Genomic DNA, 14,077 nt, shown 5'->3' with positions numbered 1-14,077 from the left:
GGGAAACACAAAGCAGAGCCCAGGAAGACGACTGTAGTAGTCAGCTAGGTTTGCATGGGAGGAGCTGGTTTCACGTGAGCGTGATTATTCTGCAGTTTTGACCCAGACACTGCATCATGAAATCAATGTTTCTACCATGCAACAGAAACAGCACATATGCTAATGATACTGCATTTACACAGGACCAAATAAATTTACTGAAGAGTGAGGGAGACTCAACCTGGTGAAGTGGTGAGTTTTGCAAAGCATTTTATTCCTTTGCAAAAACATCAGCTTCAATGAATGAAATGGAGGAAATGATTTGATGATGACAACTGCGAGGAGTAAATGTCAGGGTTTGCTCTTGGTCAGAAGCACCACTTTTGCATGATCTTATGAAAATGGTGCTGAGGACATACAATGAAAGTGCGTTCCCCCAAGAGCAAAAAATGGCACCCTCCCAGACAGCATGAAAATGCCCCCCCCCCCCCGAGCATAACATTTCAGCCTTCCTCCCACAGCTTTGTTTGTCTCTGCCCCTGGTTCCCTGAAGCCCCAAAGCTGGCTCGGTGCAGCTCCTGTCAGGTAGCCCATGAGTGGCCAGGCCTGGGAGAGTAGCCCTGCCAATCAGGAGGGGCAACTCCAGTTTGGCTGATGTCAGGTGACTCCTTCAATAAGCACTACAGAGCACGGGGCCACAGGAGCAGGGCAGCACTTGGCTGGCAGCGGAGGTGGCACTGCTGGGCGCTGGTGCTGGCCTGCTGCTCTTTTGCGGCCCCCCAGAGCCACCACTGCCATCTGCCCAATGTCACCCACTGCCTGCACAAGTCTTTCTGCATCACAAAGGACCAGCCCAAGCACAAGCCAAGTGGAGTTTGAGCCCAGCCTATCCTATCCTAGATACACACCTGCTTTACTGGCAAGTGCTGACACATTGAAAATTAAACCCAAAGTGTGTGTTCTGGGATTCCTTGGAATCATATTGAGAATTCTAAGATGAAAGAATCAATAATGGAACAAAATGCAGCTTTCTTTCCTACAAATACTCATTGTTACTCTTAATGTGCAGTCACAGGGAAGCATTGATGTATTCTAGGGCGTACCTTCAGCCACAGAGATCAATGGTATAATCCAGCTTGCCTAGCCAGAAACTTACAAGAACAGTGTGTGCCCTTGACTGTGCCACAAAATCCTCTGCAGAGGTGCTGTGGCAGATTTGCAGGGATCTTTGTCAAAGGATTTTCAATAGATAGAATGTTTCAGTGTTAGATGAAAAGTAAAGCCAGAGCTACCCTTTCATTTGGATTTGGCTATTATCTTCTATTTCATGAATTATAGGAATAACATGATATAACTTTTCATTTGGTTCTAGTCTGACAAGAATAACATAAATAACTTTACACATCCAAGCCAGTATCTTTCACCTCCTACTCCGCCTCTGCTAGCTCTGTGCATAAATAGACCTCAAATTCCCAACAGGGTATTTTCAACAGAGGGTAAGTGAATCCTTCCAAGATATCATATGGAAATGAATATTTTAAGTAAAAGTAGTTGAACTTTGACTTGACAACATGGCTTAAATACTTTGACATTAAAATGAAATGTTAAGTTTCCCCTTCGGGGATGGGGCGGTATAAAAGTCCAAACAATAAATAAATAAATAAATAAATAAGTGGAATATTAAAGAGTTTTGGTTATATAAGATTTTATAAGGAAGTTAGCTTAATAGCATAAAATTTTGATTTCTCTTTATTATAATAACCTTTTTTGTTACAAAATGTAATTAAGGATAAAGAACATTCTGCTAATGAGATGGAAGCCAATTATATTTTTTTATGTATAATTGACTAGACCAACTGTTATTAACTGTAATTGTGATTATTTTAATTCTAAGTTTAATAGCAACTTATTTTTTTAAGTGGCATAAGCTTGCAGCAGTGAGGGTACAGGGCTTTTGCTACTTCACCTATCTAGTAAATTTGCTTAAAGGCAATGACCCAAACTGTGCATTGCTTCAACATGTCTTCTGAGAAATACTCATGATTATGAGCCTTTAATTCGCCATTTATAACTAACAGCAGTTTCCAAAAATTAAACCCAATAAGAGTAAGGGCCTGCCTTTTCTTTAGCTAACTGTATCCTGAATGAGTGAGTGAAAATGGGACTAATTCCTCTGCAATTGCAGAGATAATCTGTTCCACTATATCTCTAACTACCAAGGGCGTACCGACCACGGGAACATGGGGTATCACATGTCCCTGGGTGCACACCATCTAATCATGTGGGGGAGGGTGCACTGGGCCTGGGGTCTGGGCAGTAGACCTGGGTGCCGTCGGTGGTTCGGCCAGTAGACCTGGGTGCCATCGCCAACTTGGCGCTCCTTCATGAGATTGGCAGACAGCTCAATCTCTCCCTCCCTCCATATCTAGGAGAAATGGAGCCAGGGACGGGGTGGAGGGGCAGAAAACTCAGATTTTATCCCGGGCTCCATTTTCCCTAGGTATGCCTCTGCTAACTACACCTTATATATTAGGTTTAGTAAGTTGGAGCTGTTCTGAATGGATATTTTATTGATTTTACACATCATTTGAAAATGACTCATATCTATAATTCTGAACTGACTTTAGAGTTTGGATTGATAGATCTGTGAAATGAAGCAAAGGTCAGATTTCCATACAAACCCAAAGGAACTACCAAGTTTGCAGAACTGAAATCCTTTTTTAAAAGTACAAGTGGGGGATTAAAATTCTCCCAAATAATTGAAACAGCATCTGTAGCTTTAAGGAAATAGTATTCACTGAGAAGTAGCCATTTGGCTAGGCAGCCACAACAGTCTTGCTGAGCCTTCTAAGCCTTCGTTTCTGTAAAGCAAAGCCATAGGAGGAGAGCAAGAGAGATGCCCTTCACAAGTCCTTGCAGACTCCTTCTTGTTCCATTTCTAACAATGTTAGTGAGAAATATTTAAAGTGGCACTGGAGCTTTAATACAAATTGAAATGATGAATGAAATACCAAAGAAGATATTCTATGATGTGTGATTTTGTGTGTCAGCACCACTTCTTCCCTACAATGCCTAGCATTTGCTATATGAATAGACAGGGTATCCATGAGGGATGTGACACAGTGGTGGGATTCAAATAATTTAACAACCGGTTCCGGTGGTGGGATTCAAATAATTTAACAACTGGTTGTTTACTAGCACCATTTTAACAATTGGTTCTGCTGAAGTTGTGCAAACCTGCTGAATCCCACCACTGGATGTGAGCCAGGTGCAGGGATCAAATACTCCAAACCAGATCACTCTGTCAATACCCCCTTCCCCTCCTTTAAACATGTGAATGTTCCTTAAATTTCTTTGGGTGGGTGGGGATTTAGAGCAACCCCTTTGCTCTAAATCCCCCAGGAATTGGCCAACAGCAATGTTACAGATCCCCCCACCCCCGGCTTTCCTTCTTAAAAGCACTGCACACTTAGAATTGCTTATGGTAGGTTGTTTCCACCTTTAATCTTCACAAATTGGCTGCATGTTGGATTTCTTTTCATCAGGAAATGAGCTGAGTAGACAGTTGCAGTACATAAAGGCAGAAAGAAAGCATCTGGAGAAGACTAGAGAAGAGCTGGGTAAAAAAGTGAAAAGCTTGCTTGAGCAGAACAAACGAAGGAGATATCATGGTATGCTGATACTGATTTTAATTGTTATTTATATATTTATAAATGAACTACAAAATAACTATAGAAAAGGCTTGAAATAGAGGAAAAAGATGTACAATATGATATCAATAAAGCTTCTAGACCCAGATAAATATAAAGGCATGGATCTCTGAAAACGGTTTATAGAGATCTAAGGCCCCTTTTGCACATGCAGAATAAAGACAGCTGTGAATCACCCACCGGCTGCCGTTGCCTCTGGGGGTGGGATGGGTGGAGCCAAGGTGACCGCTTCCGCCTAACTGAGGGCGGAAGTGAAGCCCGGGCCATGTTGGGCAAGGGCTGACGTCACCAAGGGGGAGGGCAGATTGACCCTTTAAAGGGGAAGCCCTCCTTTGTTCTGGCCATGTGCTTTGGCCAGCCAGCGATTTGCCCACCCACCTCTCCCTGGATTTATCCAGTTGTTGCATTTTTCTGTCATAGCCGTTTGGCGGTGGCACATGGGTAATGATCTGGAAGTGCCGATGGCGGCAAGAGGCAACCGCCCTGCCGAACCGGCAAAATGGGGATCACCTCTTGCCAGGAGCGTCTGCCCGGCAGAGCCCTTCAGCGGAGCGAAGTCCATACAGGCTATGGCCAAATGTTTATCCCAGCTAAGTGTCCAGTGTGGTTCTTGGAGAGGATTCACCCTGGTGGTTCCCACCCTCAGAAGGCAATGTACTTTCAGTCCCCTTTCACAATCATTTGCAAGTGGATTTTGCTATTCTGCACAGTCAAATCCATCTGCAAAAGTGCATTAAAAGTACATTGTTCTGCATGTGAGGAAGGGGCCTAAGAGATGCTTAAGGAAGAGATAAAGGAACAATTTCAACCCCTTCCCCCTCCTCACTACAGCTGACTATTGGTTTACACAAGTCACTCAGCCCTGGGAATAAACTTTTCTGGGACTGGGGAAGAACTCATAATCCTTGCACTGGTGTATCATCCTACTCTGAACTCCCCTTCTTGTTGCTTTCAGGACTCTCCATGATTTTTTAAATCAAGCAGTTACACTTTGTCAAGATACCTCTCCTCTTTGGTGGAAGGGAAGAGCACAAAGAGGGGAAGTGGGGAGTAATTTTGTTTCTTTCAATCAGAAGAAATCACATAGCCTCAGGAGGATGGAGATGCTACCTAAGTGTTAATGTTGGGGGTTAAGGTAGGAATTACGCGTATACCCTACTTCAGAAGTCCACCTGAATTTACTCTAGCTTGAGCCTCGTTTACAAGTCTACTTGGTGTCTTCCTCACATTTCTCCACCCTTCCCCCACATTGCTCTGGCTTGCATTTGAGCTTTGGAGAGGGGTTGGGGAGGAAGTCTTACACCTGCCAGAAGCCATATCCCCTGGAGCTTGCATATGCTAGTGATCAATGAGTAAATTTTATTATGAAAGCCTTGATAGTGGCTGCATAGTGATTGATATTTATATATGGAATTTAATATTTCAGACATGTAAAATACAGAAAAATATTTGTTATTACTTTTATTCTTGGTGTATTAATATGGGTTGTTTCACAGCCCGTAACTTATGGAAGAAAAAGTATTTTGAAACCAAGAAAGTCACAGCTTCCTTGGAGGAAGATTTAAACAAACTGCGGGAAAATTTGGAGCTTCGTTACCAGAAAGTATTGGTAAAGCTACAAGCTAGGCATGTCCGGAAGAGAGGGAATGATTTAACAAAGGTACTTTTGCTTGTTCCATTTTAGTTTCTTTACCTATGGCCGATATTGCACGCTGAAATGGCCCAATGCAATCAGGAGTTTGCACAGCCCCCCCCCCCCCCCCCGTGCTGCAGTGTGGCTGCCATGTTTCTGCCCTGAGCTGCCCCACAGCAATGGCTTTGATTGATGAATTTCCTGAACCTCAAAGGTTGAGGTTCTTTGGACATGCCCCTTTGTTGCTCCGGAGGCTTCTGCCACCATGCAAAACTCCTCTATGAAATCTTCCTATGGTATATCCAAATAAGCATGTTTTACGTTTTAAAGTACAAGCATAAGAGAGAGCCTCCATATATATTCAAAATCTTCTCCATTATTACAGTTTTTCTTGTTTTTCTTGAGCTGGTATTTTTGAAGGAATGGTTATATTTAAAAGGTTCAAGTCCCTGAATGAGAGCATTAATCTGGAAAAATCACAATAGACAGTTAATCTTCTGTATTCCTTTTATATATGTCAAAAGGTCCATTCATAACTTTCATCTTGGAGGTTTAAATATACACTTAGGTGGAAGTAACTTCCTTTATTGGTAATGTGTTCAGCAAAAAACCTGAATGAGAAGGGATCATTAGCTATGAAGCAGATGCTAAAATGACAAGAAACGTTAACAGGGCACAATAAAAAAGAATATAAATGAAGATGAAATGTGATAAAATGTACTGCGCTTGTTGATCTGACCTTGAAGTGCAGCTAACATAAAGTTATGTTTTACCACAATATGGTATACTGTAGAATAAAAATCAATGTAAGGTCACACATATGGTATTACGCTATAATGAAATAAAGTACCTACAATGTCAGTGATTGGCTGATACATAAATACCTACATTCATACACACACACATATGAAATGGTATCTGTTATGTTTGTTTACTACTTTGTTATTCGTTATTCCAGAGTAGTTTTACTAAATCAGTTGGACTTTTCTAGAATCAGTGGTTTCTGAATTGCAGCCTTAACAAACTCATTATTATCATATAGAAAGGGCATTCCAAATAATGGTGGAGGAAAGAATGAAACAAAGGCTTCAGTCCTTTAAAACACTTATTTATATTTAAGTACTGGGAGAGCCATCCTAACCAGCTCTACTCAGAAGTCAGTTCCATTTTACTCAAAGTGGTTTACTCCCAGGAAATTATTCTTAGGCCTGCACAATGGGAAGAAGATACCTATGTCCATTAATATCAGGAAGAACTGAGAGCTATAAACTCTCCAGCTGGTTTGATTCGAAGCCTGCCCCTAAATAGAAAATCATGTTACATGGCTTTGATTGCTGGGGAGGGTGGTATTTCCCAGGTAACTATCATACGACGAGATCAGGCGTGTTCAGGGTAGAAAACTTCAAAAACACAGCAGTTGGAGCATCAGCAATAGTAACATCTAAAGACCAAGCTAGACATGCCAGCATCCTCGTAGCTGTAGTCAACCCCGCAGGGTCGTCGCTAAGGAATAGGCGAGACGCGGAGGAGGTTTCATCTGGCGGAGAGCATCAGCAACAGGAAGCGCGGGTTTTCATGATCCTGACAACTCTGCCCTGTGCTGGTCTCTCGCACCTTTTATTAGGGTTTCATTGTGGGCGTGTAAAGGAGGTGGGTAGGGAGATGAGCGGGAGACCGGGAGACCTGGAGATCATCATGTGATGCATGATCTCACCTGGCTACGTGCGGAGAGGAGCGTAAGCGTCTGAGCCTAATCCTCACCTGGGGGCAAGACCATTGTCCCTGCGCCCGGTGACTGAGCCAGACAGTTCATGACCCGTGACTCATAGGGGGATGAGGAGTGGGGGTGCGGTGCGACCAGCAAGGCCGTAGGTCCATTGGCGTCCCAACGTTCTACCACGGTGCTGCTGGGTCAGCAGTGCATCACTACATCTCCTCCTTTTTTACATTTTAGAAAAAGGGGGACCGAAATGCTAAGGGGCGATTTAAAGGGACGCTTGTCTCCTCCGCCATCTGGTCAAGCTGACCAAGCTGCTTGTGTAACATTAGAACTTGGCTGCGGGGTAAGGGAAATTCGAGGGGCTTCTTGCACACGTTACAGGCAATATTAGACACACATTGAACGAAACAAGATCCGATAACGAGGCACACAATTAAACCAATGCAGAGCTGTACAATAACACTCAACCATCCTCCCGGCAGCCAGCTCCAGAGGGGCTGACCACCAATGGGGCAAAACATCATACTTCAGATTAGATACAACTTCTTGCAGCTCACGTACTTTCATATGAATCAATTGGAAATTATCAGAAAGATTAAAACAACACATATTATGTACATTCTCACAACCTTGGTGATGTAATAACAATAAGTAATCAATAGCGGCACGATTGTCTAGGGTCGCTTGACGAAGTTCCTGCTGCTCGGAGGCCAGAGCGTCCAGAGCAATGGAGGTAGAATTGATGGGCTTCGCAAGGGCACAGGCCAGCCGGCCAATAGTCTTGGTGTTACAGGAAACAAGTCCGGGGGCTCCCACAAGGGAAGTTGCGAGGGAGACAGGCTCCGCCTTGGAGAGGGCGACCGCGTCGTTTCGACAGGAGGGATCGAAAGGCAGAGCGGAGCGGCGGCGGCGGCGGCCGGGCTCCTGGGGTGGAGCTTGGGGTAGCAGAGAGTCCCGGCAGACAGACAGGCGGAAATGCAGCAATAACAAATAACATAACTTCAAAAATTAGGGCATGCAATAAATTCAAACAATAAAACATGGCTAAACGATACATAGGCTGGATGATGTACGGAAGGAAGGCAACCCGTGGTTGCATAATTGTCCAATGCATGGCTCTTGCTGTTTGACTACCAAAGCTACAGAGCGATGGCGTTAGAGTCCATGGATTTCTCAAGAACGTAGGGAGAGCTACTGATAGTCTTTAGCATTGCAGGTTCAGTGATTCTCACGAGCAAGGTTGTGAGAGAAGGCGTGTTCCAACAATATTCAAGCGGCTGAGAACAGCGGAGAGTTCCAAGGGTTAATCTATCAGGAATGTCCCTGGCTGCAACTCCAAGCCTCAGCCAGGGGGCGGCAGAGAGGGAGAGAGAATAGCGATTGTAGATGAGGAGCAGCAACACGCGGCATCAACCTCTGAGCCACAGCTGGCCCAGGCTGCCGTTCCCCCCAGGGGGGTGGCCCCAGCGGGGGCTGTGATCCTTGTGGAAGAATGGGTGTGCCGGCTCCAGAGAGATCCCTCCCATCTCGGCCCAGGCTGGGGGGCAATCGGGCCCTCTCGACAGGGCGGCGGGGTCGGATCCTCCAGGGAGGCCCCGCTCCATCTCCGGGATGGGGCTGGTCTGGCATGGCGAGCTGGACTCCTGTATGGAAGAGAAAAGACAAGCAACGCTTTTCCCCTAGGGGTTTTGCGTGCTGGCTGAGTTAGTCCTTATAGATGACAGTGGAAGGCTCGAGCCCTGAGTGGGGGGGCGGGCAATTTTTTGATAGAGAATAGAGAAGAGTACTTTGGATATGGTCTGCTGGATGAGACCTTGATTGGGTCAATAGGGGGGGGGAACTACTCCCCTTTTTTTCGTTTGTTTTGGCCAAGCTTTCGTTAGGCGCAGTTGGCCCATTCCGACAACGATCACTTGCAACATTCAAGGCGTTAAGAGATACAAGGCAGGGAATTGCCCGAAGGCTTAGGAGAAGGGAGAGGTCATATCCAGGTCGGATGTTTGTTTGTAAAACGATCCCAATCACCGTCTAAGGTGTGGGTTTTTTGCAAAGTAACTTGAACAATTCACAATTATAGTCATATCGTAATATAGCATCTATAGGAAAGATACAGAGAAGATGCAAAGAAAACAGTTCCTGGGCTTGAGGTTTGATCACAGGAGCAAATTGAGAGGGGTTTGCAAAAAACCCTTTATCAGATCCTAGATCTAGAGGTGGGGTGCGTCAGCCCATTAGAAAGAGGGAGGGTGTGCAGAAAGGAAGGCGGGGGGGGAAGGGTTTGGAAGTCAGCTCTACCTTCCCCTCCCGTAAGGGGACTTTGGCCGGTTTGAGCTCGTTTCCTACCTTCACAGCGGAGGCTGTGTAAGATAGGTGTGGCTGAGAGACCCCCCCTTGGCACTGTGACTAGCCAGGGAGCGCTCAGCAGAGAATGTGGGAGCATGAAAATGATTTTGGCTTCATATGTAAACTTGCGCCACGCCAATGTGGCAGTGTAGGCTCAGATGGACGAAGGAAAAGGTTCTCAAGGAGAGGTTTGAAGAAAAGTTTTGAAGGTTTAAACTAAGATGGAGGCGGCTTGAAGCAGGTCCCATCGGTATCCTGGGGAGCACGCACGAGCTGTGTCCCGTTTAAGGCGGATGCTGTAATGGGCGAAGCCTTTCAAGGCATTAGCACACATAATCAGAAGGAGAAAAACTTTAATTGAAGCACAAGAGCATAGCTTGGAAGCAATGGAAAAATCCCCCCTATGAGGGGAAAACTTTAGGGGTCTCTTGAAAGGGGGCAAGACATACAGAACATACATAGGCATACAGAGCACATATAAAGTAACAAGGAGGATTACAACTCTGATTTGAGATCTTGCTCTCTCTGAGGTACTGACGATTTTGCTGCCACTGGGAGCTTTGAGCTTAGGGCTTTGCACAGGCGCAGAGGCTATGAGATTTGGTTTGAACCTTACAGCTGGAGAGGGCCAAGGGGGCTTCTTCTTCACGAAGGACTTTTGGCTTAAGGCCATTGTGTGAGCATCTTCCCTTTTCCATGCCTCATTGTCCTGTGGATTGGCTATGGGGCATTCTGAGGAGGGTTCAAAACGGCAGTCCTCTTCCGTCAGCATTTCTTTCTGTTGCAATTCAGTGACTGTGGACTCTGCAGAGATTTTGAAATGCGTGCCACTCTGGGGCACTGGCGGAGGCATGGTGACTTTGGAAGTAGAAGGGGCTAGCAGAGCAGGAAGTATAGACGTAGAGGGGGAGCGAGCAACGAGATTTAGATTAGCTGAACTTAGATTAGACTCAAGTGAGAGCATAGAGGCAGGGTGTTCAGGTGAACTTGGCAGTTTCTGCGGGATGTTTGTCCATACTTGGATGTGGATGGCTCCCTGGTGCATGGGGTCGATGACCCCTGGGATGATGAACAACCCCTGTTCAGCGGCGGAAGCTTTTGGCAAGACCAGCCTAATGGTCTCCGTGGGGATGGGATCACTATACTGAGCTGGAGCAGCGAAGATCTCATGGGGGAGCTCCGGGGGAAGGGTTTGAGGTGCGGATCTTGGTTCCGGGCTGGGGAGATGCCCGGGCGCGGGCCTCCCCAGCGGGCATTGGGAGCGCCCGGCCCTAGACTTTCCTGGGGGTCTTCGCCCTCTGGGGAGAGACCCTCCTCCGTCAGGGTTGTAGGCCCCCCCGCCGGGCAGCCTACAATTCCTCCGGAAATGTCCTGGCTTGCCGCAATTGAAACACTCGTCTCGGGGCTGCCTCATGGCAGCGGAGAGGGCGGCGACTAGAAGGCTGGCTTGATGGGCGAAAGACCCGATATCCTGGCAAGCTTTGAGCATGTCGGCCAGCTCGGGGTTCCTTCCTAGGCCTGTGATCGCTTTGCGGCACTCAGCGGAGGCGTTCTCCTTGGCAAGGCGCTTAAGGAGTTCGCCCTGGGCCTCCTCGTTGTCAACCTGCCTCTTGAGGGCCTCCTGGAGCCTGTTCACAAACTCGGCATAGGGCTCTTGGGGTTTTTGCTGGATGGTGGAGAAACTCTGGGTTGGCTGGCCGGCATTGGGGACTTTGATAAATGCCTTATAGGCGCACTCAGAGGCGACCGTAAGGGTGGCCTCAGGCAGGACAATCTGATCGTTGGGGTTGGCGAAAGCATCGAAACCGTAAAGCTGAGCGGCTGTGTAGGCGCCGCCGGAGGCGGCTCCCCTGCTGATGCACTGCTGGCGGAACTCGCTTTCCCAGATCACAAATTGTGCAGGGCTCAGGAGCATGCGAAAGGTGGTCTTCCAGTCGTCTGGAACCATTAGGTGGTTCCTTGCGATAGCCTCCAGCATGCCTCTCACGTAGGGGCTAGTGACTCCTACGTCCCGCATCGCTTTGCGGAGCTCAGTGAGGATGTTATAGCTTAAGGGGCGGTACTCGACAACCCGTCGAATGACGCCACCCTCCCCCTCAGTATCTGTGAAGTGGACGGGGCACAATGCAAGAATCTCGGCATCGTCTTCCGTCAGGGTTTCTTTCTTCTGCAGATCGTGGCTAATACGTTCTGCGAGAGTTTTGAAACCCGCGCCATTATGTGGCGCTGACGGAGGTGCAGTGGCTTCGGAAAATGAAGGCGGAGCAAGGGGAGGGGGCGGCTGAGCCGCGGGAGAGTTTGAATTGGGTGAAGGAGTGAGGGGGGCAGAAGGAGGACAGGCGTCCAATTTAGTGGATAGAGAAAATTCCGGGGTTGAAATTGAAGGTGAAAGATCGAAAGGAGGGCGGCCTACAGCAAGGGAGCCATAGGTCTGCAGGCTGATGGCGACAAAACATTGTCTCCACGTCAGTAGCAGCGACATCGGCGCGCGAGGCTCTGTGTGAAGAGTGCGCCCGATGTTTTCCCAGTCCTTAAGATTCAATGTCCCCCCCTCTGGGTACCATGGACACTGAGCTTCAATCTCCTCAACCAATTTGCGCAGCTCCCTTCTCTTTACGGGGACCCTGCCGCATTTCGTTAACGCTTTCAGTTCGTCAACGTGCTTGTCATAAGCCCTGCTTTTGCAAGCTCCCATACTCACCGGTGTTCCGTCGGACGAGAGAGTGTCCTAGGACGCGTGTCTCTGGATGCGCCGATCCAGAGGACAGGCGATACCGAAACGGTGGTCCCTGGATGCGCCGATCCAGCGGACTTCGGTATCGCGGCCCTTCCCCAGGCGACGGTGAGCAGGGTGGAGGTTCGAGGATTCCCGGGTTTCGGCACCAGCTTGTAGTCGACCCACGCGGTCAGCGTAAGAACGAGACGAGACGCGGAGATAACATCTGGTGTCCCCCCCCCCCCCACCCCCCCCCCCCCCCACCCCCCCCCCCCCCCACCCCCCCCCCCCCCCACCCCCCCCCCCCCCCACCCCCCCCCCCCCCCACCCCCCCCCCCCCCCACCCCCCCCCCCCCCCACCCCCCCCCCCCCCCACCCCCCCCCCCCCCCACCCCCCCCCCCCCCCACCCCCCCCCCCCCCCACCCCCCCCCCCCCCCACCCCCCCCCCCCCCCACCCCCCCCCCCCCCCACCCCCCCCCCCCCCCACCCCCCCCCCCCCCCACCCCCCCCCCCCCCCACCCCCCCCCCCCCCCACCCCCCCCCCCCCCCACCCCCCCCCCCCCCCACCCCCCCCCCCCCCCACCCCCCCCCCCCCCCACCCCCCCCCCCCCCCACCCCCCCCCCCCCCCACCCCCCCCCCCCCCCACCCCCCCCCCCCCCCACCCCCCCCCCCCCCCACCCCCCCCCCCCCCCACCCCCCCCCCCCCCCACCCCCCCCCCCCCCCACCCCCCCCCCCCCCCACCCCCCCCCCCCCCCACCCCCCCCCCCCCCCACCCCCCCCCCCCCCCACCCCCCCCCCCCCCCACCCCCCCCCCCCCCCACCCCCCCCCCCCCCCACCCCCCCCCCCCCCCACCCCCCCCCCCCCCCACCCCCCCCCCCCCCCACCCCCCCCCCCCCCCACCCCCCCCCCCCCCCACCCCCCCCCCCCCCCACCCCCCCCCCCCCCCACCCCCCCCCCCCCCCACCCCCCCCCCCCCCCACCCCCCCCCCCCCCCACCCCCCCCCCCCCCCACCCCCCCCCCCCCCCACCCCCCCCCCCCCCCACCCCCCCCCCCCCCCACCCCCCCCCCCCCCCACCCCCCCCCCCCCCCACCCCCCCCCCCCCCCACCCCCCCCCCCCCCCACCCCCCCCCCCCCCCACCCCCCCCCCCCCCCACCCCCCCCCCCCCCCACCCCCCCCCCCCCCCACCCCCCCCCCCCCCCACCCCCCCCCCCCCCCACCCCCCCCCCCCCCCACCCCCCCCCCCCCCCACCCCCCCCCCCCCCCACCCCCCCCCCCCCCCACCCCCCCCCCCCCCCACCCCCCCCCCCCCCCACCCCCCCCCCCCCCCACCCCCCCCCCCCCCCACCCCCCCCCCCCCCCACCCCCCCCCCCCCCCACCCCCCCCCCCCCCCACCCCCCCCCCCCCCCACCCCCCCCCCCCCCCACCCCCCCCCCCCCCCACCCCCCCCCCCCCCCACCCCCCCCCCCCCCCACCCCCCCCCCCCCCCACCCCCCCCCCCCCCCACCCCCCCCCCCCCCCACCCCCCCCCCCCCCCACCCCCCCCCCCCCCCACCCCCCCCCCCCCCCACCCCCCCCCCCCCCCACCCCCCCCCCCCCCCACCCCCCCCCCCCCCCACCCCCCCCCCCCCCCACCCCCCCCCCCCCCCACCCCCCCCCCCCCCCACCCCCCCCCCCCCCCACCCCCCCCCCCCCCCACCCCCCCCCCCCCCCACCCCCCCCCCCCCCCACCCCCCCCCCCCCCCACCCCCCCCCCCCCCCACCCCCCCCCCCCCCCACCCCCCCCCCCCCCCACCCCCCCCCCCCCCCACCCCCCCCCCCCCCCACCCCCCCCCCCCCCCACCCCCCCCCCCCCCCACCCCCCCCCCCCCCCACCCCCCCCCCCCCCCACCCCCCCCCCCCCCCACCCCCCCCCCCCCCCACCCCCCCCCCCCCCCACCCCCCCCCCCCCCCACCCCCCCCCCCCCCCAC

The 14,077-nt window shown here is 53.1% G+C and overlaps 1 protein-coding gene across 1 annotated transcript in view; it reads left to right on the top strand.

Moving 5' to 3' along the window:
* Positions 1–14,077, top strand: part of SPATA1 (spermatogenesis associated 1) — a 49,284-nt gene that overhangs the window by 19,597 nt on the left and 15,610 nt on the right. The window contains exons 10-12 of the mRNA XM_048497846.1: positions 1,352–1,475; positions 3,525–3,650; positions 5,186–5,349. Of these exons, the coding sequence (XP_048353803.1) occupies positions 1,352–1,475; positions 3,525–3,650; positions 5,186–5,349 (414 nt within the window). The remainder of the gene's footprint in view (positions 1–1,351; positions 1,476–3,524; positions 3,651–5,185; positions 5,350–14,077) is intronic.

The sequence above is a fragment of the Sphaerodactylus townsendi genome, linkage group LG05, assembly GCF_021028975.2.
Source record: "Sphaerodactylus townsendi isolate TG3544 linkage group LG05, MPM_Stown_v2.3, whole genome shotgun sequence".
Lineage (NCBI taxonomy): Eukaryota > Metazoa > Chordata > Lepidosauria > Squamata > Sphaerodactylidae > Sphaerodactylus > Sphaerodactylus townsendi.
Note: the sequence above shows the minus strand (reverse complement) of the source record. Positions and strands in the feature narration are given on the sequence as shown.